The following is a 26,780-nucleotide window of genomic DNA, read 5'->3' as shown; positions in this document are numbered from 1 at the left end:
TGTTTATTTTCTGAGGTAGTAAGATGGAAAGAAAACAGAGAGTAAATGAGCTAAAAATAAATGTATAATTTTCAGTATAAATAAAAGAAGCAGGGAGATTGTAGCTATTTTGAAGTAAAATAGAAATCCACAAATACCTTTTTAACTAGAAGACTGTTTTGTCTTCATAATAAAGTAAATATGAGGAACCTAAACAACCTCTGTTGTGCGATTCTGATGACTGATGATGGCTCTTACTGTTACAAGGCTACTAAATTTACCATTTGCGCCATAAGGTTATGGTTGCCTGACTTGTAAAGGTGCCCTAGATTTTTTTTTTTTTTTTTTTTTTTTTTTTTAGATTTTTTTCCTCATAAATAAGACTTTCTTGCATTAGATATTATGTTGGTTGTATAGTTCAGGGTGTTAATGAGGCCAGAATAGTAATCATGAATATGGTGGAACTCAGTTTTACCAGAAGACAAAGATAAACATGTTGTGGACAGGTAAATATAATCAAAAGAGAGAGACATATATGTATGTGTATATATATATATTTAACTTAGAATTCAAATAATCTGTTTTAATAATAAAATATACACAGATTTGTAATTCTGCAGACAGACCCACAGAATGTGACAGTTAAAAGAGGATAAATTTCACATTTTTGATAAATTAAGAAGTCTTAATACTAAGGAATTAAAAATACTCAGGGACAATGTGAAGAAGCTATTGTTTAAGAAAATGTCAATCTGTGAAGGAAAAAAGTAATCTTTAAACAAAAAACAGGTAGTGTGGTACAATGAAGAATTCCTTGAGAATCTCAGGTTAAAAACCAGACTTGCAAGGGGAAAGAGAGCCCAACCAAAAATACTTAGCTGGCCAGCAGTTAGCACTTTGGGCAAGGAAAAGGTGAAAAAAACCCTCCAAACTGAGATAATAAAAGTATATGTACTTTACTCAAATAAAAAATTGGATAAAACAGTAACAAAGCAAAATAATTGATTTTTTTTTTATAAGGTAGGGTTGAAATGGGGATATATCTGGTGTAAATAAACCCATTGCTATCTAGACAATACATTCTGCGATATGTTGTAACACAGCTAAAGCAGCTCATAGAAGTGTTGTGTTAGAGTATTTCTATTACAATTCTTGAAATTTCTCAGAGTTTGTGGATGTCATGGGCTGTGGTGCTACTAATGTGCTGGCAGCATCCTGCTTTGAACTGCTTTCCAAAAGAAATGGACAGTACCCCTGGAGGGATGACAGGTTGTCTGAATGAGATAAGCAAATAGATTTAGAAAATGCTGACTTAAGCTTAAACAAGACAGAAGTGATACTCTAAGCAGAGAAAAGCATGTTAAGCATGCAGCTGAGTCAGTGACCTCAGTCTCCAGTGGAACCCGCCTTCATGGCAGTGGCAAAAAGGGTTCTTGCAAAACATAGGGGCTATCCACTCATTTTGCCTTCACTGTAACCATAATGGATATTTTATTTTATTTCCTTTTTCCCAAAGAGTTGAGCATTTCATAGAATCATAGAATCATAGAATAGTAAGGGTTGGAAAGGACCTTATAGGACCCCTTCGGATACTGAAAGGCTGCTATGAGGTCTTCACGCAGCCTTCTCTTCTCATGCTGTGAAGAGGTGATGCTAAAGATCATACAGCAAGTTCAATTTGTATGATGTCTATCTAATCTTCTCTTAGGAAGGTCAAAACTTTTAGAGAGGATCATATCACAGCTGCTGCACTCTCCTGGCTATGCATTATTCTCAATAATTTAAAGTCTTTCTGCTTAAAATGGCAGGGCAGAAAATATTTTGTGGGTAAAAGTGACGTGAACTTCATTTTTCTTGCAATATTACTAGTTCCTGGACTTCGATTTTTTTATCAGAAATTATTCCCAAAAGTGGTATAGGATGGTTTTGACTAGCCAAATTGAATTTGAACCTTGCTCTCCCTGATATTTGTGATCATTTTAGTTATACATGTAATAACATGTAGCTATTGGGTATAGTCCCTATCCCATCTCTGGTGCTAAGTGAGCAACTTCCCTCAAGTTCATATGTCTGAAGGGTGTAAACATCCATTACTTATATTTCTGTTTCTCTCCTTTAACATGCTTCTACTTTCCCATGCAATTTTCAGTCCATTACAGATGCCTGCTCCTTTATTTTCTTTTTTGTATCTTTCAGGACTAAGTTGGCAAAGGAGTTTTTGCTGTTTTGCTGAGGCAATCTGACTAAACCTTCCTGGAAATATTAAAAATCTTCAATTTTTACAAAGGGTAGGCTAACTTTCAGGGTACAGCATATATGGAAATGTAGGTAATTATTAATTGTTGAAAATACAGATTGACATTGTTAACTTTTGATATGTCAATACATATAATGTCAATATGTATTAACATTATATATGGGTATCTAAGTTTTTATTTAGAAGTGACTATTCAGGTCACTATCCATAACTGATGCTATGTATAAAGTATTTTTTATAGATTATGTCTCAATTTTATATTGAGATTTTTAATTTTTAGCCATTCATGTTGTATATTTTTTTTATTAAAGTCGGTTTTGATAGGGTAATCCAAGGTTGCAGAAGTAACATTTTAATAACTGGGATTTTTTAGAACCAATGAAATATCGTCATAAACAACAAATTCATAGCGTTCTTATACAGCTTCTATTTTGTTAAAATATTCAATAGTGTTCAGATATTCTGGTGGCCAAATTGGTGAAGATGACTTGACAGAGACTAAGCAAAAGAAAAGAAAACAAAAATGTCTTCTGGTTCTTCTGTTTTGTTTGCAGGTTGATACAAACAATACAAAGGATGTTGGAACTAGGTAGTGACTTCAGTAGAACTGATATATATGTATATATGTATGTATGTGTCTATCTCTTCCCTAGAAAGATGCTTCTGAGTCATGTTGCTACACTGGTATTACTGTAAATTTAAAGAGTATATTCAGGAAGCGCTCACACAAAACAGTAGAGATATGGATGTTTACATCATTTGGGTGTCTACGTAAATTGGGAAATATTCTTATAGCACAGCTGACGAGCTCATTTTGACATTACAGCTTCTGTTTTCACATGAAAACTGCTGACTTGAGCTCACTGTTGTGTCAGCTCCTATAAGTAGGCTCACCTGGTATTATAGACTAAGAGCTCCTTTTCCTTGGAATGTTTCAGACCTTTTTCACGAGGCTGTAGATTAGAACAGTCCTTCAGTACCTTGCCTCAATTTCTTCCTCCTTATCATCCTCTTTCGACCTCTTTCATCCTTTTATCATTTTATCTGGAAAAACTCAGAATGGCTTTTACCAAAAAGTGGAGTATAAAACCTGAGAATATTGAGTATCAAACATGAGTAAGGGTAGGACTAATGTAGATATGGTAACTCATTTAATTTTTGCAGAGCAGTAGCTTTCTCACAGAGCAATCCCTGTTATGTTTTTTTTTTTGCTTATAAACTGATAGTAAGAAAGCACTAACATTCATTTATTTTTGCTGTATATGTTACCAAGTGATGGGAAAGTTTCTGAAAATAGCTAGGAGACATTTTTAATTTATTGATGAATTGGAAAAAAAGTTGACTAAGAATTCGAAGTCAGAGATGTATAAAACGTTATTTAGAAGTCAAAATAACATTTCCTGAAACAGTGAGTAACTTTACTGAGGACTTCAGATTATCTGTATCAAATACATCAGACTTTTTAAATCAGTAGTGATTGGTGTAATAAAAAAGGATTTCAAAGGGCAGTTTTAACGAATGGTAATTTGAGATATAAAAGATTCTAAATATTTTCATTTTGCATCGGGGTAGAGATATTAAGACATGAAAACAGCATAACGAACAAGGCTGAATAAATATTTAGGAGAGAAGGAGAGATTTAGCGATCATGGTTGAATCAATTATAACATCGTAACTGCGTAACTACCCTCGAAAAGTTGGAGCAAATCCTTAAAAAAGAGAGAATCAGGTTCATGAACTAATAACCAATTTTGGAACCAGGAAGTAGATTCTAAAACAGTTAATGACAGTAACTCTAAAAGTGCTCGTGGATACCTTTTAACTCCATTGAGTTTCTTTGGTACTGAAAAGCGTTTGGCACTTCGCAGAGGCTGCCTGTGTAGTTGAAGCCCTACATTTTAATGTTTGCTATCAAACGCAAGCACTGAGAGTAGTTTGTACCTGTGCAAATGACTTCTACACGGGACCCAGCTGTGGGTAGTGCTGAATGCTACTATGAAGTATTGAGCACTTCCAGTGGAACCACGGTGGTTTTTCATGCTAAGTTTCACATAGCAGTGGTATTTTTGCTTACTTGCAGGTTAAAAGCAGAACCAGATCTGTCAGTCATCGGTATCTGGGGAATTCCTGTCCCTTGGAGTCAGGAAACAAAATTGTGCTTGCTGGAAATACAATTAGGCCTCCCAGCTGCAGAGCTTTACGGAAGAAAGTTCAAATGTTGGCTACATGCTTCTAAACTCACAACTTTCAATAACATTTCTGTTTAATTGATAGCTATGAATCAGTATTGTGTTTGTCTTTGGAAGAGTTAGTTCTCTCAGTTACAGGTTTTTATTTTGATGTATTTTATTTGGTCGATTTTATTACGTGTTTCAGAGTGAGTGAGGGTGGGTAAAGTGTTCTTTTCACTGTTATCTTGTTTTATTCCTTCGATAAGGAATAGTTGGAATATTTGGTAAATTCATGCAGTATTCACGTCTTAATTGAAGACATGTGGAGGGGCAGCAAGGCTAAGGGAAATGTCTGTTTATCATCCCTTATTTAAAGCAGGAAAGGACTAGACTGATTTGGAAAGACTGACTACAGAATGTGGAGCTCCGCCATGTTTACCTAGGGAAGACATACTAGATGAGACAGTTGTCCTGTATCAACCAGGTGCAGATTTTTGTGATGCGGTGGTAGTCCTCACTCTAGTTCTGGTTTTAGAAATGTGAGGATGACTGAACAAATATCTCAAACTTTTCAGGTATGTTCCAAAAGGAGCGTGTTCCTCAAAACATTCATGTCATGAAACCCACAGCCAGATCTTCTATTTTAAGATAGATTCTTCTATTTTAAGATTCTTCTTTAAAAAGATGAATGTATCTTTTTAATTTTTCAATGTAATCATTCCCATTTGCTTTTACTTGTGTGCTCATGGTTGGCTTTCCATGATCATAGTAAAAGTAATACTGAGGAAGGAAATTCACTTACCTCTTCTGAAAGATGTTTTTCTGATTATGTTGTGTATAGAGAGAAATTTGAAGTAAATTCATAGTGATGTGGCTCTTGGAGTATCTTGGACTCAGAACAAAGAGACAGATGGTGCCGGGGTGAGTTGATCAGAAGCCTGGGGTGAGGATGAGTACTACTGGGTACAAAGTCTCATCTATGAATAATATTAACAGACGGTGAAGATGATCACAGAGCAAAAGAAAAAAAAAAAAGACCTAACAAAACCATGCAGTCTCACAGAAACAAAAATCCAGTTTTTATTTTGGCCTATTGGGAATTTTGATCTATCACAAGTATGATTCAAAGATTCCAAACTTCAAAAGCTTGTCAATAATTTCAGCTGTTCATTCTACATGTAACCTTTTTCTCATCCTTTGGGAAGCTTTGCATCCATTTGTATATTCCCTGTTTCCACAGATGATGACTAAGGATAATTATTTTCTAGGAAAGGGATATTCTTGCATCAGTGCAAGGGTATTCAGCAGAGAGAACTTGGGTCCTGTCAATATGAACACAGTCAGCGTTCTCATCTCAGGTGTACTTTGTCCATGGACACAGACTGTGTTAAAAGCCAGTTTTGGAACAGTTGTGGACCACCTCTCCTTTCCCAGTTATGTAAGCAAAACATGTTTTATTGTTTCTACTGCAGTGTTCACCAACAGGGTGAAAACTGCTAACATTTGTATGACAAAAATCTGATTAACAGGTGACTTCAGAAACAGCAGAATATGCTCTGTTTCAAGATTAAATGTGTATTCACAGAATCTTAGGATAGTTAGGGTTGGAAAGGACCTTAAGATCATCTAGTTCCAACCGCCCTGCCATGCGCAGGGATGCCTCACTCTAGACCATGTTGCCCAAGGCTCTGTCCAACCAGGCCTTGAACACTGCCAGGGTTGGAGCATTTACCACTTCTTTGGGCCTCACCACCCTCACAGTAAAGAACTTCTTCCGTATATCTAACCTGAACTTCCCCTGTTTAGGTTTAAACCCATTACCCATGTCTTATTGCTGCAGCCCCTGATGAAGAGTCCCTCCCTGGCATCTGTGTAGGCCCTCTTCAGATATTGGAAGGCTGCTATGAGGTCTCCACGCAGCCTTCTCTTTTCCATGCTGAACAGCCCCAACTTTTTCAGCCTGTCTTCGTAGAGAAGGTGCTTAAGCCCCCTTATCATCCGCTCTGTTGGTGAGCATGAGGTCAAGCATGGCACCTCTCCTTGTCGTCTCCTCTATCACTTGCAAGAGGAAGTTGTCTTCCACATAATTGAGGAACTTCCTGGATGGCTTGTGCTGGGCCATACTGTCCCTCCAACAGGTATCGGGGTAGTTGAAGTCCCCCATGAGGACAAGGGCCTGTGGGCGCGGGGCTGCTCCTACTGTCTATAAAGCACTTCATCCGCTGTCGTGGTTTGAGCCCAGCCGGTAACTCAGAACCATACAGCCGCTCGCTCACTCCCCCCCCCCCCCCCCTTTCTTCCTCCCCCCGCTCCCGGAAGGGTGGGGAGGAGAATGGGAAGAATGTAACTCCCACGGGTTGAGATAAGAGCAGTCCCGCAACTAAGGTATAACACAGAACCACTACTGCTACCACCAATGATAATAACGATTAGTGAAATAACAAGGGGAGAGGATACAATTGCTCACCACCCGCCAACCGATACCCAGCCCGACCCGAGCAGTGATCTGGGCCTTCCGGGTATCTCCCCCCGGTTTATATACTGGGCATGACGTGCTGTGGTATGGAATACCCCTTTGGCTAGTTTGGGTCAGGTGTCCTGTCTCTGCTTCCTCCCGGCTTCCCCTCCTCCCTGGCAAAGCATGAGACTGAGAAAGTCCTTGGTTGGAATAAACATTACTTAGCAACAACTAAAAACATCGGTGTTATCAGCGTTGTTCCCAGGCTGAAAGTTAAAAAACACAGCACTGCACCAGCTACTAAGCAGGAGAAAAATGACTGCTATAGCTGAACCCAGGACAGTATCCACCCCTTATTCCATACCATTCACGTCATGCTCAGATCCCACATCTCTCAGCACACCATCACCCCTGTCCCATATATACACATATATATACACCCACACCCACACACAGAGAAAGATATCGTTCCCTAGTCCATGGACCAATCCCTGTAAAATTGCTGAACTCATCCAGTCCATGATGTCAGGCTCCATCTCTTGTAATAGTCTTTCAGGGCAGGAGGGACGGTACATAGTGTTGGGTTGTTGCCTGCTGATGATACCGCCAAACTCATCTGGTCACTGCTGAGCTCGTCTGGTTTCCTCAAAATTCATTCTTTGTTGAGGTGATGATCGGAGGGAAGTCAGGGTCAGTGGCTGGTGACCTGAAGATATCTAGCTGGTGGGCTATAAAAGTGTTATAGAGCAGGCAACAGCGTACAATTGAGTTCATTGGCTGTTTTCCCCCAAAATCAAATCCCCTTGAGGTACACATCGGACTTCCCCATCTTCCCGCATTACCCACCAAGTATATCCAGGTCCCTGAGCAAAAGCAACCCCACGAGTGGGTTTGCCTTTACCTGAAGCAGGAATAACCCAGACTGTCTTCCCCAACAAATTCTTTATGTGCACCACAGGAACTTTATCCCCCTCTACAGTACGTAAAAGTTCTGATTGGGCTGGGCCAGCCCTGTTGGCAGATCCCCTACTGTTGACCAACCAGGTGGCTTTTGGTAAATGTGTATCCCAGTGTTTGAAAGTCCCACCACCCATTGCTCTCAGTGTAGTTTTTAACAGCCCATTGTACCGTTCGATTTTCCCAGAGGCTGGTGCATGGTAGGGGATGTGGTATACCCACTCAATGCCATGCTCTTTGGCCCAAGTGTCTATGAGGTTGTTCCGGAAATGAGTCCCATTGTCTGACTCAATTCTCTCTGGGGTGCCGTGTCGCCACAAGACTTGTTTCTCAAGGCCCAGGATAGTGTTCCGGGCAGTGGCATGGGACACAGCGTATGTTTCCAGCCAGCCGGTGGTTGCTTCCACCATGGTAAGCACATAGCGCTTGCCCTGGCGGGTTGGTGGGAGTGTGATATAGTCAATCTGCCAGGCCTCCCCATATTTGTACTTCAGCCATCGTCCTCCATACCAGAGAGGCTTTAACCGCTTGGCTTGCTTAATTGCAGCACATGTTTCACATTCGTGAATAACCTGGGCAATAGTGTCCATCGTTAAGTCCACCCCTCGATCACGAGCCCATCTATATGTTGCATCTCTGCCTTGATGGCCTGAGGTGTCATGGGCCCACCGGGCTAAAAATAATTCACCCTTATGTTGCCAATCCAAGTCCATCTGAGCCACTTTAATCTTAGCAGCTTTATCCACTTGCTGGTTATTCTGGTGTTCCTCAGTGGCCCGACTCTTGGGTACATGAGCATCTACGTGGCGTACCTTCACCACCAGGTTCTGCACCCGAGCAGCGATATCTTGCCACAATGCAGCAGCCCAGATGGGTTTACTTCTGCGTTGCCAGTTGCTCTGCTTCCATTGCTGCAACCACCCCCACAGGGCATTTGCCACCATCCATGAGTCAGTATAGAGATAAAGTACTGGCCATTTTTCTCGTTCAGCAATGTCCAAGGCCAGCTGGATGGCTTTCACCTCTGCAAATTGACTCGATTCACCCTCTCCCTCAGCAGTTTCTGCAACTTGTTGCAGGGGACTCCACACAGCTGCCTTCCATCTCCGATGCTTTCCCACAATACGGCAGGACCCATCAGTAAACAAGGCATATTGCTTTTCACTCTCTGACAGTTCATTATATGGTGGGGCCTCTTCAGCATGCGTCACCTCCTCTTCTGGTGACATCCCAAAATCTTAGCCCTCTGGCCAGTCCATGATGACTTCTAGAATTCCTGGACGACTGGGATTTCCTATTCGAGCTCGTTGTGTAATTAGTGCGGCCCACTTACTCCATGTAGCATCAGTTGCATGATGTGTAGAGGAGACCCTGCCTTTGAACATCCAGCCCAGCTCAGGCAACCGGGGTGCCAGGAGGAGCTGCGCTTCAGTTCCAATCACTTCTGAGGCAGCTCGAACCCCTTCATAGGCTGCCAGTATCTCTTTTTCAGTGGGAGTGTAGCTGGCCTCGGATCCTTTATATCCCCGACTCCAAAAGCCAAGGGGTCGACCTCGAGTCTCCCCTGGAGCTTTCCGCCAGAGGCTCCAGGTAGGACCATTCTCCCCAGCTGCGGTATAGAGCACATTTTTCACATCTGGCCCGGCCCGGACTGGTCCAAGGGCTAATGCATGAACTATTTCTCGTTTAATTTGTTCAAAGGCTTGTTGTTGCTCAGGGCCCCATTTGAAATCATTCTTCTTCCGGGTCACGTGGTAGAGAGGGCTTACAATCAGACTGTAATTTGGGATGTGCATTCTCCAGAACCCCACGACACCTAAGAAAGCTTGTGTTTCTTTCTTGTTAGTTGGTGGAGACATTGCTGTTATCTTGTTGATCACGTCTGTGGGGATCTGGCGGCGTCCATCTTGTGCCATTTTATTCCCAAAAATTGAATCTCCTGTGCAGGTCCCTTGACCTTATTCCGTTTTATGGCAAAACCGGCCTTCAGCAGGATTTGGATTATTTTCCTCCCTTTCTCAAAAACTTCTTCCGCTGTATCACCCCACACGATGATGTCATCAATGTATTGCAGGTGTTCTGGAGCTTGCCCCTGTTCCAGTGCAGTCTGGATCAATCCATGGCAGATGGTAGGGCTGTGTTTCCACTCCTGGGGCAGTCTGTTCCAAGTGTACTGGACGCCCCTCCAAGTGAAAGCAAACTGTGGCCTGCATTCTGCTGCCAAAGGGATTGAGAAAAATGCATTGGCAATGTCAATTGTGGCATACCACTTGGCTGCCTTTGACTCCAGTTCATACTGAAGTTCTAACATGTCCGGTACGGCAGCACTCAATGGTGGTGTGACTTCGTTCAGGCCACGATAGTCTACTGTTAATCTCCACTCTCCATTAGACTTTTGCACTGGCCATATGGGGCTATTAAAGGGTGAGCGGGTCCTGCTGATCACTCCAGAAATAGAAATGGGTTTCACCCCTTGATACCTTGATGGCATCAGAGTACACTGTGCACCGGTATCTACTAGAGCCTTATACTTCTGTGGGACTGATGTGCCAGGCCATCTGATCCACACAGTCCAGTAAACCCGATTATCCCTCTCCTCCACCTGGCTGGAGGCAGGGCCCCTCTAATAGTGATCACAAAATTCTCCACTTCTGTCTTGTAGAAAGGGATTAGTATTCCTTATCACAGGAGCTGGAGTAAAATCAGCTCTTTCGCTCCATCTGGGAAACTGCTCGCCAGAGACTGGAGCAGCAGCTTTCCTGGGAGGATCATCCTTGTGACGAGTAGTAATAATGAATGCTTATCACAAATATGATTAAACACACTCTGGTCAGATCTGTCGTTATCTCAACCTTTCGAGCCCCACGTTGGGCGCCAAAAAGAACTGTCGTGGTTTGAGCCCAGCCGGTAACTCAGAACCACACAGCCGCTCGCTCAATCCCCCCCCCCCCCCCCTTTCTTCCTCCCCCCGCTCCCGGAGGGATGGGGAGGAGAATGGGAAGAATGTAACTCCCACGGGTTGAGATAAGAGCAGTCCCGCAACTAAGGTATAACACAGAACCACTACTGCTACCACCAATGATAATAACGATTAGTGAAATAACAAGGGGAGAGGATACAATTGCTCACCACCCGCCGACCGATACCCAGCCCGACCCGAGCAGTGATCTGGGCCTTCCGGGTAACTCCCCCCAGTTTATACACTGGGCATGACGTGCTGTGGTATGGAATACCCCTTTGGCTAGTTTGGGTCAGGTGTCCTGTCTCTGCTTCCTCCCGGCTTCCCCTTCTCCCTGGCAAAGCATGAGACTGAGAAAGTCCTTGGTTGGAATAAACATTACTTAGCAACAACTAAAAACATCGGTGTTATCAGCGTTGTTCCCAGGCTGAAAGTTAAAAAACACAGCACTGCACCAGCTACTAAGCAGGAGAAAAATGACTGCTATAGCTGAACCCAGGACATCCGCACAGTCCTCCTGATCAGGCGGCCTGCAGCAGACCCCCACAGTAATGTCCCCCATCGCAGTTTTCTGTTTGACCCTAACCCATAAGCTCTCTGCTGGCCCACCGCCCGTCCCCAGGCAAAGTTCCATATTCTCCAGCCTATCATTAACATAAATAGCTACACCCCCTCCCCATCTGCCTGGCCTGTCTTTCCTAAAGAGACTATAACCTTCCATTCCATCACTCCAGTCATAGGAACCATCCCACCACATTTCTGTCATTCCAGTAATATCATATCCTCATAGATGCACACACATGTCTAATTCCCACTGTTTATTCCCCATACTATGGGTGTTTGTACAGAGGCATCTGAGCCGAGCTCTGAAATAATCCGACTCGTTGGCTGGAGTGGCCGGAATAGCTTTGCTTTGCTTCGAGCATTCATTACAGGTGCTGGCATCTAACTGGTAGTTTTGGGATGGATCAGTGTTCCTCTCCCCCAACAAATCTAGTTTGAAGCTGCCTTGACTAGCCTGGCAAGTCTCCAACCAAAGCACCTCTTCCCCTTCTTTCTCAGACCGGCCCCATCACCCTCCAGTAGACCAGGCTTCCCAAAGCAAATTCCATGGTCTAAATAACCAAACCTGTGACTATGGCACCACCCCTCTAACCATTTGTTAACCTGCCAGATCTGCCTAGCTTTTTCAAGGTCCTCCCCTTTGACCTGGAGGTCCTCGCCTTTGACCTTGACAGTCCTTCCCTTTGACCAGGATATTTAAGATAATAAATACATTCCAGCCATATTTCATCATATGTAGTGATGATGCTGCATTCTTCTCTTTACAGTGTCCATACTGAATCTCTTAAGAAAATGTTATGCTATCTGTTCTGTTAGAATCTGTTCTCTAAAAGATTTAGTCATGAATTTGTGACTCCGTGTGTACCTTTCTTAGCTATTATAATATTAATTACCTATGTGCACTAACTAACTATTCTTTCTTTGGTTAAACATTTAACATTGATGAGTTCTGATAATCCTAGGTTCACAACTTTATCTCCTCTGGTGCTTTGTTCATGTATTGGCTGTTGCATCCTAGTCAATGCCTTTGCCTCTCCTTTGACTCTACCTTTAGAGGCCAGGGAAAGATGAAAGAGAGATGTACGTATATCTAATCAGCATATATATAATCAGCTTCTTTTTTGGGTGTCTGTATTTAGAGAAAGATTCTATTTCCAATGCTGGAAACATGTTAGAAAGATCCTATTGTAACAGCTTCGTCATGTTAGCAGAAACAAGAATTGGAAATGTATCAATATTGATATTGTGTTTGAATAGTAATTTCTGGTCAATCCTGGTTACAAAGACCAGGTAAAATAAGAATGGCAATTGATTTTGGACATTTATTTACTTTTGGTGGAATCAGCCATATTCTGCAGTAGGAATGATAATAGATATTTTTTTCTCCAAATTATATTCCACAATGTTTTTGATTGAGGATAGTGTATTTGTTGAAAGGCCATGGCAGTCAAAGGTACCTTCAGAAGACAGGGCAAAGAGAGAACGACACTATAAAGTAAGGTTTTCCTTCTACTAGAATCTGCCAAGTCTGAACATCTGAGCTGGGCTGAACCCACTCAAGGGTTAGGTCTGTTGATCTTACTGTTCAAAAAAAAGGACTTCTTGTACTTCTCCGCAATTTACATGATCACATAACAATATAGTAATCTATGAGCCCTGCTCAACAATATGAAAAAACAGAATGCATGAACATGGGAGCTATTAAATGGAAAAAAGTTGATGAAAAGCAGAAAGCAAGACTTGTTCTAGTTGTTTCAGTGCAATAATGCTAAACTAACTGTAAACAGAATCTGTTTATATTTACTATTTTTCCAAACAGAAGTACTCCAGGAGAAGGCTTTAGTAAACTGATGTAAAAGTCTTGGCAGAAAAAGTATTAAAGCATTATAGGGGAATAGATTTTCACAGAGCAGTCTCTGGGATAGTTCCTGGATTTTGAGTATCAAAGTGTCCTGGCTGCCTCTGCTAGTTTACAGGGTCTGCTCTCACCGCATACTTCCACTCTACGGGATTGTGAACAGCAGAGCATGATTAGCAGACCCGTTAGTAGCCCAAAATTATTCTCTTACAACCCTCATTTATACCTAGTAGCTCTGGACCTTTAATGGTTAATTAATAACCTTTAATTAAGAGGTTAAAAGATTTAAATATAGGATTGAATTCTGATCTTCTCTTTGGCACTGATTTTATGGGGTGGTTTTACAAAGCTCCAATTATTTGGAAAACTCAAGCAGTACCTCTCAGAAATAATATATCAATTACTATTTCTACAGTTTTTGAGACACAAATCTCTTATCTTTTCAGTCATCATCAAATAGTAATTATCTAAAATGCAGAAATATTGCTGCAACTTAAATTGACATTATTTTTTTACTTCTGAGATGTAAAATTTGAATTCACTGCAGTTTTTGAATAAAGGGAAGGTGTGGAGGCATGGGTTTAGATAGAATTAGTATGGGAATAATGGTTACACACCTTGTTCATGTGAGCTCCTTCCTCATAAAAATAGTTTTTATTTTATTATATGAATTTCCATTTCAAGACCCATTTCTTTTGTTTTTTTCTGGAAGAGTTTACACTGGCATGATGAAAATAATCTGTTTTGGCCCTACTTCCTGTTAATTTTAAAATATGAACAGTATGAAAAATTATAGACTTCTGAGAATTGGGAAACTTTCAAGAGGATCTCCCCTTGTAGTGCTGCTAGCAAATAAAGCTCCACTAGTGGTACTTTTACAGTAAGAATCATGATACAGTCAAAACCAAGATGCACCACAACTAATTACTACCACCAGTTCTAGTGGTGATAATTCAGCATCAAGCATGTTGGTGTAGTTTGCTTAGATGAAGTTAAGACAATCATATGGTGAGAACAACTAAGAGTTGCTTACACTAGCTTTCCTAGTATTGCTCAAATTTATTTCCTGTTTGTTAAAAAAGGAAAATCATCAAGACAGGAGCAATCCTGTTGCAGGGGTAAAAAGATAGGGGTTGCTCAATAATTGAAAATGCTCATGAATATTGCAAACAATGTGGAATGAACTTGCACTAATCATGATACTGTAATGTCAGAAGGTGTTACATTTCGGAACAAAGACAGTCTGGCTTATTATTTAGCATGTACTTATTTTGGCTGTGTGTGTAATTGTCTAATAAAAAAGTAATTTTACCTTTCATAGTAAGAATAAAAAAGTTTAACACAGTAACTTATTTTTGGAATTTTTCTAAAACTACAGGTGTGAAGTCAATGGCTTCCTTTTGTAAGTCAACTGACGATGCAAATAAAGTAACCTGAGTGACTGTGAGAAATATTATCTCTGCAGAGATGCCCTTTATAAATGTAATAATGTTACAATGTGCTTAATTGCCAGCAGTTGAATTAGCCTCTTTTTAAGGTACATGTGGTAAATATTGCATACATTTGAAATGAAATTTCGTATAAAGTAAAAAAAAGTGTGATTTATGAATACAAGTTAAATATAACGTAAACTGTGAATCTTTCTGTGAATTAATTATTTGGATAGAACAGTAATTCGTATACTTTTAATAATGAGGCTGTTTAATAACTAAAGGTCTAGTAATTAAAAAGTATATAGATGTGGCCAGGTTTTAAAAAACTGATACTTATTTGAATTCCTAAGGCAAAGAGCATCAGAAAAAAAGAAAAAAAAGAAATAGCCAACATGCAACTATATTTCTAATTGATTTTAGACTAATATAACATTCATATTTCAAAAAATATCAGTCAAGTGAATCAGGAAGAAACATGTTACAGTAGCTATAAAAATCAGCCTGTTTTTTAAGTATAAAAAGTAGAGTGACAGGATAAAATAAACTGTAAAAGGAAATTTTTGTGATAGCCAATTGTATTCCTCAGTGATTTAGATTTCAGGTGAGATTTTTTGTGTAGGGGATGAAAGTACATCTGTGTCAAATGTGCATGGAAATTATCCAAATAGGAGTCTTCATTTTTGCATAAAGCTCAACATAATAAGGGTGCTGCAACAACTGCAAAATAATCCTAATTCTAGTTTATAAAGTAGTTTTATGTTACAAAAGAAGTCATGAGATGTTATTTCCCTTCTGTTTAGCAAGGAGCTCTGGCTCTTCTTTCTACCTTTTTACATGGGGGTCTGTTGTGGCTGATTGACTTAGAGGTCTAAGACATTTTGGGTTCTGGTTGGGGTTTTCCAATACCTAGACTACTGCAAGTGATGGTAGTCAAGAGTGTCACGATCCTAAATGTATATGATGCCTGTTTTACAGCAATATACATGCTACAGATTTTTCCTGTGCTTTGCGCCTTATCTCATAGAAATTAAGGACAGATGCTGGTCAACAGCAATATGATACTGAATGCCGAAAGAAGGACTTGCTGCCATGCACAGTTTCTGAAAACTTCCCTACCACTTGTCCCAACTGCTTAGCAGCAGCAATACGTGATGGTATTATAGTATCAGTTCAAAGATTCGAATAGTATCACCTTTTGTAAGGTGATTGTATCCTTTCTAATATTCAATAAAGCTAGAGGTCATGATGCATCTTTACCCTTAGACGCGACATTTCCAAAAGTTTCTTTCTGTCACTATTACTATTTTTCCAAATTTTAAACCCAATTGTCTGTGAGACAATTGTTCTTTCCCACCAGAATTGGCAGAAATTAAGTGAAATAATTGAAAATACCTGGATACATAAGGCACACAGAGTGACTGCTTACATCTTGTTTCATAACGAGTTAGTAAAAACAAATTGACCATAATTATGTGTAATTTTTAACCTGTAATCTTGTAATTTCTTTTGCTTACTGTAACTGGGATGAAATACAAATGAAATGACAGTACAAATGCCCATCTTTAAAGATCCTTTTCTTGTGCTTTGCCGTATACACTTCCTGGCAGCCTACTTTTACTGGAGGTTCAGCCTCTTGCTCCTGATCTTCATTGTCAGCTGAGGATTAGTACTTACAGTTTCAGCACTTTACCAAAGCAGCTCCTTTGGGATACTGTGAATTGCAAACACAGAGACAAGGCCCATGGAACTGGAGATAAAATATTTTCAACAGAGGCAAGGCAGTTGTGGGATATACTTGGAGAATTTCCTTGGGGAGGAAGGGGCACTGGAAGATTGCCTTTTTTCAGTTGTAACTGACATGGTTAATTTTACTTTGAGTGAGACCTAAAATTATCTGGGAAGTGTTGGACTTGTCACAAGGGTCAAAAACAGAAGGAAAACTACCAATATTGTGTATAACGGTATGAATTTAATTTACTTGCTTGATGCTTAAACATTAAAAAAGGAGTCTTTTTGACTACGTGTCAAGTACAGGTGGAGGAGGTATAGAAGTAGGAGCAAAATTTATTAGAAGAATAAATGAAGAATTTTTATGGAGAAAGAATGAGAAATTTAGCAAACAGTGTTTATTTTGGAAACAAATGAGAAAAACATAATGGCAATTATGGTTTAAAAAAGCTCTTTTACAGATTTTTTTCTAATACAGGACCAGCTAATGAGAGTGAGGGAAAAAATACCCCAGCATAACCATCAAAATATTTGTATGAAAATTGTGTAAATTTCTGTTCTAAGTTGGGATTTTAAATAAGATTCAGAAAAGGATAATTAAAACCTTCTCAGTTACACTAAAATAAACCACAGAGGGGTATGAAGATATTCAAAGATGTGAAGTAATTTCCAACTGGAGTTATGAAGGAACCTTCCTTACTTATAGGCAGTAACTTATAGTTACTGGTCTCATAACCATCAGATATAGGGAAATTAGGTATCTTTGTCTGACTGATTTAGCTGTTATTAAATTATTGGAGGAATGTGGTATTCTCTTTATTTTTAAATGCCTCTCATATATTATAGTTAAAAAAAAAGAGTATTGAAAAAGACCTAGATGAATTAGATGTGTTACTATATTCTGCCTGTTTAAACCATAACTGGGACTTTATAGCTTTTTGTATGTTACAGATTTAAAGATTAATTTTAACAATCAAGAAGAAACAATTAGTCACATAGATACCACTTCTCAATTTAATCTTGCTGTTAGCTTGAACTGCTGCAGGAAAGGTAGAAGCAAGTATGTGTTCTGATGTAATCTGGAAGTAACAGGTACAGCCAGGAGTTACCTACTTCTTTTCCCTTTATGTACATCTTGTCTAGCTTTATTTTGATATCATTAAAACCACACAGAAATATGGTAACATTAATTGCGTCAGCCTTTAATTGACCATATGTTCATCTTCATGATCACTTTTTCTTGTAGCCTTGCACAGGACTACTGCACTTAGCTATTGTTCGCTGCTACCTTGCCAGCAAATAGTGGCCTTTCTGCTGCCAATAAACAAAGTTAATAAACAAAGGCTGCAGCTTTATTCAGTACTGAGCATTATAAAACCGAAAAAAAAAATAAAAAAAAATAGACAGGTAAGGTGATCCTGCCAGTTCCAGCTAGGCTTTTTGTCTAGCTGGAGTGTAATCTGTTGATTCATTCACAGAGCCATATCCTAGTCAGTTATTACAACTGAAGGTTTTTTCCACATCCTTTCTTGTCCTTTTTCCTGAGTTTCTGAATGTGCTAAAGTAAAGTAGATTCAGTGATGTGACTTTATCTGTACTTGAAAACTTATTTAGGTTCATACTGGATAATTAATTCATTATGACATTGGGAAAAATGCAGTGAGAGGAATATTTTCTATTTCATGAGGGAGGTCAAATAAGCTAAGAATGAAATGTGGTATAAGCGTGAATTGGAAGCCTTTGTAGGAAGCCCTGGTAAACTGGGAAAAGAGAGAATGGAGCCAGGGCAGCTTGAAGACCTCATTTTGGACGTCTTTTATTTCTTAGAGTGGCTTGTCCATGTTCCCCCCAGCAGAGAATTTGTGGTTCCAAAGGCAGTATCATTTAGCAACCACACTCCTTTCTTGCCATTCTTTTAGCTCTTCTCTTCAGTATTTCAGCCACTGTCAGTGTATATATACTCACTTAGAATAAAAGTATATGTTTTTTGCAGTAGTTCTTTCAGTGAAGCTGTCTGAAAACATGATATCACACATGTGAACTGCAGTAACTTAATTTAACTGTGTCTGTGTCTTTTTAACCTAGGATTCAGATTTTGGCCATCATGTGTTTTTTGTGTGAATTCAGTAAGAGTATTGTACTGGTAAAGAAATACTTCTGTGATTGAGAGACAGATAATATTTTTTTTAGTGTGAATGAGGTTATTCCTGTTGTAAGTAAGTAGGTAAGCCTTTCATCAAGTTCAGGTCTTTCTTATTCCCTTTCTTATTACCCTGTCTTGTAGCCTCCTTAAAGATGTTCTGCACTTAAAATTTCATCACTGTTCTTATTTCTCTGTTCCTATTTCAGGTTAATGAATATCACAGAATAATTAACGTAGATATTCTTTAATATGTTAGAGAATGGGAAACATGAAAATCATGGGTTTTTTTCTAGTTTGCTCCATCTGTATCAAGCTAACTGGACTTGTCTGGTTTGTCATCATCCCTCATGAACTGGCAGACCCCAATCTGCAGGTGCATTTTGCCAGTGCCAACTAAAAGGGAAATATAACTTCCCTTTATCTGCTGCTTATAGTCTTGATAATGTGGCCCCATATGTAATTTGCTCGATTTGTAATGAGAGCACACACTCCACTGGCTCATAATCTGGTTTCCACCCTGTTTCCCGGGGTTTCTTATCAGCAGAGCTGATGTTCAGCCAGTTGTTTCCTAACCTTTGCAAACACATGGGGTTGTATGTACAAGAATAGTATCCATTCAGAAGAGAAGTGGGTGTACTCGGTGACAGGTTAGCTAGCACTATTTTAGAAAGCATTAAGTGTTTAATACAGTACAGGGAAGAACATTGTAGGTTACCACATGGTCATTGCCACCAGGCAGAAAAATCATTGAATGAACAGGCTTGGCAGAACTTAAAGTGAACAAACCCTGTTTGAAGCCTGAATTCCAGCCACATCCGTGCTCCCTGCCTGGGAATAGGAAGTGAGGCATGAGCTACAGTCAGTAATAAAACTTTGAGAGGAATGTAGCCAGGAAATAAGTAGCTGCTACACTTATATCTGGCCTCAGCATCCCAGATACTTGCTTAGCAGTCCCTTTCTAATGGCAGATTTTAAGCACCTTTGGAAATTTTGGAAATGTTTAAGTGAATTTTTGGAAGGCAAGAGTGGCTTTGGAACTTCCTGCCAGTAGTAAGGATTTTTTTTTTTTTTGGGGGGGGGGAGGGGAGGTGTGTGTGTAAAATGCTGAAAGTTTTGTGGACATTTCTGGAGGACAGGAGAAAATGAAAACTTCTGCACAAGTGAGAGACATCACACTATTGAACGTGCTTTTCTTACCTCCCTTTGGCAGCAGTTTATGGCTCATGAGAAACTCACAGATTGCTGCCTTTTGATTGATGTTGAATTTCTTATTTCCAGAAAGGTGTGTGGAACCAAGAATAAGCAGGATTAAATTAATTCCATTCTAGAACAAAGCAAGTACTCCAATAGAAACTGTTTCTTGACCTTGACACAGTAATCCAAGCTCTTTCAAACAGTTGCTTTTCACACTGAAAAGTCCTCTATGTAGCTGTCTTGGTTACAATGTTTTACAGTACAAAAAAAGTCTTGACTAGTAATATAAGCCTCATGTACTTCACCACTGTAACTTCCAGCAGGTATGAGTGTGATTCAGGGAATTCATTCTCGCAAGAGATGAAAATGAGCGTAACTTAAATATCAATTTTCCAGCCTAATTTTTGTTTTTAGGTCTTTGCATAAACTCATACCAACTTCTCCTTTTCCTCTAAAATTTATAGCAGTTATTAAAGTGAATACTGGTATTTTTGGAAACTGTGGAAAAGGAGAGAGATTTTGCATCAGTACAGATGGCACGTGCTATTAATGCCATTGTCAAAATACACGTAAGGGTTAAGGTATGAATTGTTGAGGTTTCTACTTAAATGTTCTGTTACATAGTTTGATGTAATTATCTGGGGTTTTAATCATAAAAACCCTTTCACGCCTAAGAATAATATTTGTATTATGGATAAGCATTTTGGCCTAAAATGCAGCTCGTCTACAGAGCCTGTTTTCACTTCAGAGCGTGGAAGTGAATTTGGGTATCCCAAGACTACAATTTCCAGCCCTTATCCTCCAGTGAGTTACTCTGTTAATGCAAGTGGCCAAGATCTGTGCTGTGAGAGCTCTGAAGTTTGCTTTGGTTACTTTCAGTTGCCTGGTAACTGAATTCCTGAGCCCTCTTAGGCAGCAATGTTCTGAGTGTAGGCAACTTGAACAAAATGGAGTTTTATTTGCATTGCATTTTCTGAAAAAAAGGTTATACAATTTTTACTAAATTTATTTCAAACACTGCTATTCTAAACACCTCATTATCACTGCGTGATGTTAGTTTAGTTTTTGGCTTAAACTCTTGCAGGCTAGATGACAAAAGCAATGATTAATCTATAGAATAGATCAGAGATTTTTTTTATGGACTTGCTAAAATGAATACTTTCTATTTTGTTTCAAGTATGCATATTCAAATTGTTCTTCTTAGCAAATAGAACATATATTGTGTAACTGATTATTTAATAGGTTTTTGTCTTCTGTGTTTAATTTTTTCTGACAGCTATCAATATATGTAATATTTTTCTTGGAACAGAAAAAGATGTAATAACAAACTGCTTTGGCAGATAATAAGTTGCTTGCTGCTAGAGCAAAGATTTTAAAAAACTACCATGTATAACCTTGAAAAGTTTATACTTTGAGGCAAAAGTTGTGACCTTTACATAGATTCTTGTGCCCAAGAGGAAACAAAAGTGAAATTATTTCAGTACATGAGGCTTAAGAATTGGCAAAAGGCTTCTTTTTTATGCATCAGTGAGACTGTTAAGCAATCATACTAACAAAGGCTGTAGATTATAAGGAAGCCACAAAACTGAATGTAACCTAAAATAAACTTGAAGTTCAGCATAGATAATACGCTTTAAATGAAGAACGCAATGTTTGGCAAAATTAAAAGGCAAGCAAGGTCTCAGAGATTATATGTGTTACTGTTGGAAACGGGCCAGACTACCAACTACCAATTATATACTGTCGTCAGTGTAAAACATTAAAATGTGCCAGGCTTCCAGATTTCCAAATTTTGTTCTCAACTTCATTCAGCTCTTTTTTATTAATAACTCGTGTCCTGCCCCATTCAACAAAGAACAATCAACAATGAGCTCTTTTTGAATCAGTGATAAGGCAGAGGAACCCGTGGCTCCACAAATGCCTGTTGGTTCAATGACAATCCCTGTGACCTTCCTGTGAAGCCAGAGACATGACCCCTCTCACTGCTCTGCTCCACGCCAAAAGGTGGGGCAGCGGGGCTGGAAGCAAGAGAAAACCAAGTAACTGCTATGTCCTGAGGACAGCATGTGGATTCAAAGTTGAACTCATGTAACAAGAGCAGGTAGACTAGAAAAATGTCACGTAAGCAACATGAAGTAACCCTGGTTTCCCTCTTTCTGTAAAAGGTCAGTGGCAGCTGAGGGCTTGAGGCAGCATTTTGGTACACGGAAGGAGAGGCATGCCTCCAGCCTCCTGGCTTGCCTGATGGAGAGAAGGAGCTGCCTGTTTGTTCCTACAACTCCTCTGTGGTATAGTGTAAAGGCCATTATTAGGGCAGTTGTCCTGAAAAAAAACCAAAGCAAATCCCAACAGTTATATCCATATGTGAATATCCATGGTAAATTGTTTGAGATAATTTTTGACTGACTTAGTTTATTTGTTTTGGTAAGAGCCTCTGACACTTCTGATGAAATAATTTTGTATGACTACATTATATCTTAACTATAGAAAGGATATATTTCTGCATTAATGAAATTGGTCTCCCACATTTAGTTTTTTTCCAGGAGGTTATTCTTTTTTCTATCTTAGACTTCATGTGTTAATAACATTTGTTAATAACATAATCTCAAGAATCTCTGGAAGGATAATTCTAAAGAAAAATAAATCTTTTGCAATTTTTTTTTTTTTTTTTTTTTGCTTAGTATAACATTTTGATGTTTCATAGAAAAAGCTTCATTTTTGGAGTTTTGCTTATGTCTGTTCAAGGGGCTAGAAAACCTGCTTATATTGGATTAATAAATTTTAGCTTGTTAAAATTTACAATCTCTATTAGGAAAATTAGGAGAGTTGAATTCCATGCTAAGAACCTAAAGACCCCCTTGAATTGCAAAGGTAAAACCAGAAAAGAAGTCAAAATTCTTTTCGTTTTCTTTTTGTGTTTGTATCTCTTGCTGTCATATGCTATGTCACATTTTCCAGTTTTTTTCAGCAACTATGGGAGCTAAAAAATTATAACTTCTTACATGGAAAATTAGATTTCCCATGACATCATTTACCTTCAGAAGTAGGAGCTTTGAGAAGAAACTTCCATTACGGAACATGAAATGAGTCTTTAACTTTGGTCATAGTGAAACAGTTTTAACTATCGTATATGGAGAGTTGATTATTGCAGGCTCAGAAATGTGAATGAAGTAGCATGCCTGAAAGAATCATTGCAGTTCTGTATGCACATGGCAGCTGACTATGACTGTGCTCCTAGTCCTCTGGAAATGGAATGTAAAATGTGTGTGTATTTTAAACTACCATCACTGAGTTGTACACCTAAGATAGTTTTCTACCTTGTATTTGGCATGAGATGGCAGTACCTATATAATGATATGAATGGCTTAAGTGATTTATAACTTGTTAAGCTGAGGTAACTTGTTATGGGCTTGCGCCTAGTGCTTGAAAAGTGATTGAAAAAGCATTTTAAAACTATTATTCTGTGCAGTATTGTTGGATAAAAGAAGATGAGCTATATCAAGAGCAGATATTTGCATCTCTCTGGCGGAATTAGGTAGAAGTACACTTGGAAGAATAAATGAGATTTTTTTTTTCCCCTGCTATCAACCACTTTAATGTCTAGTGCCATGGGCTCTTGGATCACTCAGCCCATGTTTCCTGCTGTGGTGTTTGCAGCTAACAGCTGGTTACATCCTAAAGCAAAGTTACTTCTCATTGTACCAGCTGGACCGTGTGCTGTATGTTATCAGTGTTGGGCCTCCTCCTGGAGTTTATTTATAATGCAAAAGAAGTAATTCTTGAACACTACACTTCTGGAACATCATAAGTTAAATTTATTTACCTTACTGCAGTATTTCTCTATGATTTGTATTTTGAGATTGATTGCAGTTTAAGGATTGCAAAGTATTTGTGGGCTTAAATAAAACAACTGTTAATGATCTCTTCTCTTCTGCAGAAAATTACATCAGCAGTTTGAAATGTATAAGGAGCAAGTGAAGAAGATGGGTGAAGAATCTCAGCAGCAGCAGGAGCAGAAGGGTGATGCCCCAACTTGTGGCATCTGCCACAAAACAAAATTTGCTGATGGCTGTGGCCATAACTGTTCATATTGCCAAACTAAGTTCTGTGCACGCTGTGGAGGAAGAGTGTCTTTACGGTCAAATAAGGTATGGAGTTATGAAAGTTTAGTAACAAGCTTCTCCTACTCAGTATCTCATTCATTGTTTATGCATCCAAAACATATAGCTACTGAAATGGATTTCCTTTAAGGTGGTAATGATATATACTTTAGGGCCTTGTAAGACATCTGTCCTAATTTCAAATAATTGCTATTTGCAGATGGGTGTGTGACTGTGGCTTGCAAGTTAATACATATCATTTCTACTAACAGACTCATGAAAGCAGAATGCTTGGATTAGAGGATTGAATCTCTGTATTGGAGGCAGGGAGGTATATCTGGTGATCTACTGATGTCAGTATTGAGACACCAACTATTACAAGTTAGAGCAAAGATATGTTTCTTTTCTGCTTGCTCAGGCTCTTCTGTACAAGATTATTGTAAAATTAGTCTCAACAGAGTATATGCAATATATTACGGAGCTTTTAAATCTTTCTATCTATTATACATATGCACATATATTATGTATATCATAGATTCATAGAATGGTCTGGGTTGGAAGAGATCTTGGGTAGGAATACCTTCCACTTGACCAGATTACTCAAAGCCCCATCCAACCTGGCCTTGAACACTTCCAGGGATGGGGCAGCCACAACTTCTCTGGGAAACCCATTCCAGTGCCTCACCAGCCTCACAGTAAAGAATTTCTTCCTAATGCCTAACCTAAATCTACCCTCTTTCAGTTTAGTGCCATTCCCCCTTGTCCTATCACTACATGCGTTTACAACAGATCCTTCTCCAGATTTCTTGTCAGCCCCTTTAGGTACTGGAAGGCCGCTCTAAGGTCCCTCCAGAGCTGTCTCTTCTCCAGCCTGAACAAGCCCAGCTCTCTCAGTCTGTCTTCCTAGCAGAGGTGCTTCAGCCCTCTGATCATCTTTGTGGCCTCCTCTGGAGGCCTGCTCCAGCAGGTCCATGTCCTTTATATGCAAATATAAATATGCTTACAAATGTGAAAATATTTTTAGGAAAGAATTAAATGGATGAATAATCTAGAGTAACAGCTGGTATAGTGGTATTTATTGTATAGCAACAAGTAATCTGATTTTTTTTATCCAAGCAGCAATGCGAATTTGTAAATGTTGGATCATAGAGTAAAAAATTCAGCAAAACTGAGGTAACCATAGAAAAAAGTTCTGAGATCAGTTTTTTTCAACATTTTAGATAAAATGTTCACCTCTTATACAGTATCTTTTTCAGATTCTGACATATACTTGTAGGATATTCATGACAATGCTCAGGGCATCTTAAACTAGTCTTCTGTGGACACACATCTTTTGTAAACCAATACAATAATGTAATAATTTAATAATTATTAATATAATTATTTTCCAGTGCAATTTATTTCTGTAATTCTATTTTTTTTAAATATAATATGTTCATTGCAAATACCATGCAATCTGCAAATCTTATCTTAATCTTTTGGAAGGTAAGAGACAATGGTATAAATGTTATGTATTTCTTCGTCCAAACCAGGTAGGTTTAAATGAAGGACTGAAGGTTTTGATTGACAAAGTATAAAATAATCTGCTATTTCCTGTTGATTAAAGTAACTGAGATTATGTTTAAATCTCTCAAACTGCCTTGGATTTTTTAAGGTAATTTTAAAATGTTGTCAGTAAGCTCACATGTTTTTATTTTTCTTTTTTTTTTTTTGTAACAAAATCACATTGCCAGTAGAAAGAGATATAATAATTTCTGTCTTAATTTCATCTGATTATAAAAGACAGTCAGGATAGATATTTAAGTCATTATGTCTGCATACTTAAAAACATAGAAAAATTACATTGGGAGGAAGGCTTCATTTTCTAATGAAACTTTCTGATACATAATTTAGACTGTCCTCAGGATAGATCATGTGAACTTGGCAGATATTTGTCTGACTTCTCTTGACAGATTTCCAATGAGATTCTTCCACACCTTCTTAGGTTAATTGTTCCACTGCCTCACCATCCTCACCATAGAAAGTTTTTCTAGCTGTCTAACCTAAACCTGTCTTTCTGTAAGTTGACTTCTTCATTCAGTACTATGGGTCTGTTCTGCAGCTCTTCTCAGCTGGCTGTTTTTCTAAAATACTGCTGATATTTTAGTGAGATAAATAAGATTTTCTATCTCTCATTTATTTAAGTTGTAGATAATTTATGAATATGCTGGACAAAGCATCTCTAGACAGATCCCCTTCACAGGTGATACTTCTCCCTTAAAAAACCCTAACTGTTTATTCAGGTTCTTTTCTTTTTGTCTTTTCATCAGTTGTTTTCTCATGGATGAATTTATTCCTATTCCATGACACATGAGACACTTTAGAAGACTGGAAGCCCAACTCTGCAGTATGAATAAATCCCATTTACTCACTTTCTTTGTGACTCCTTAAAGGAATTCTAATACATGTAACAGAGATTAATTCCCTTTACTAAAGCCATTCTCACTTTTCCACATTTTATCATAACTTATTCATATGCTTGCTAATTTTATTCTCTATTTTGGTTTCTAAAAGTCTGTTCAATGTAGATGTCAGACTCCCTTGTTTATTATTCAGTTTATCTAACAGTGAAATTCCTAAAATATAAATAAATTGGCATCATATTTACCACCTTTTATTTTTCTTGTCAATGAGAGACTCTGTATTACAGTTAATAGTTAGATATTTTAGACTTGAGATCTTTTACACTGAATATCATCTGATGTTAAAAATTTGTTACTTTTTTTTTTTTTTTTTGTTTGACTCATTTTATAGCTTTCTTTCTGAAAATTTTGAAGTATATCCTCTGGTTTGTTCTGCATAAAATGATATTCTAGAGTAAGTATCTCTCTAATCACTGTGAACATGAATACAAAACATTGAATTCAGACAGATTGTGTCAGTCTCTTATTTATGATCTCTTTTATGCCTATGCACATTATTCCATGAAGATTATTTATG

At 38.6% G+C, this 26,780-nt stretch overlaps 1 protein-coding gene across 2 annotated transcripts in view; it reads left to right on the top strand.

The window, feature by feature from the left end:
• Positions 1 to 26,780, top strand: part of RIMS2 (regulating synaptic membrane exocytosis 2) — a 451,752-nt gene that overhangs the window by 64,114 nt on the left and 360,858 nt on the right. For both annotated transcript variants that reach the window (XM_030495413.1, XM_030495423.1), the window contains one exon: positions 23,639 to 23,849. In XM_030495413.1, coding sequence (XP_030351273.1) covers positions 23,639 to 23,849 — 211 coding nt within the window. The remainder of the gene's footprint in view (positions 1 to 23,638; positions 23,850 to 26,780) is intronic.

This window comes from Strigops habroptila, chromosome 1, assembly GCF_004027225.2.
Source record: "Strigops habroptila isolate Jane chromosome 1, bStrHab1.2.pri, whole genome shotgun sequence".
Classification (NCBI taxonomy): Eukaryota; Metazoa; Chordata; class Aves; order Psittaciformes; family Psittacidae; genus Strigops; species Strigops habroptila.
Note: the sequence above shows the minus strand (reverse complement) of the source record. Positions and strands in the feature narration are given on the sequence as shown.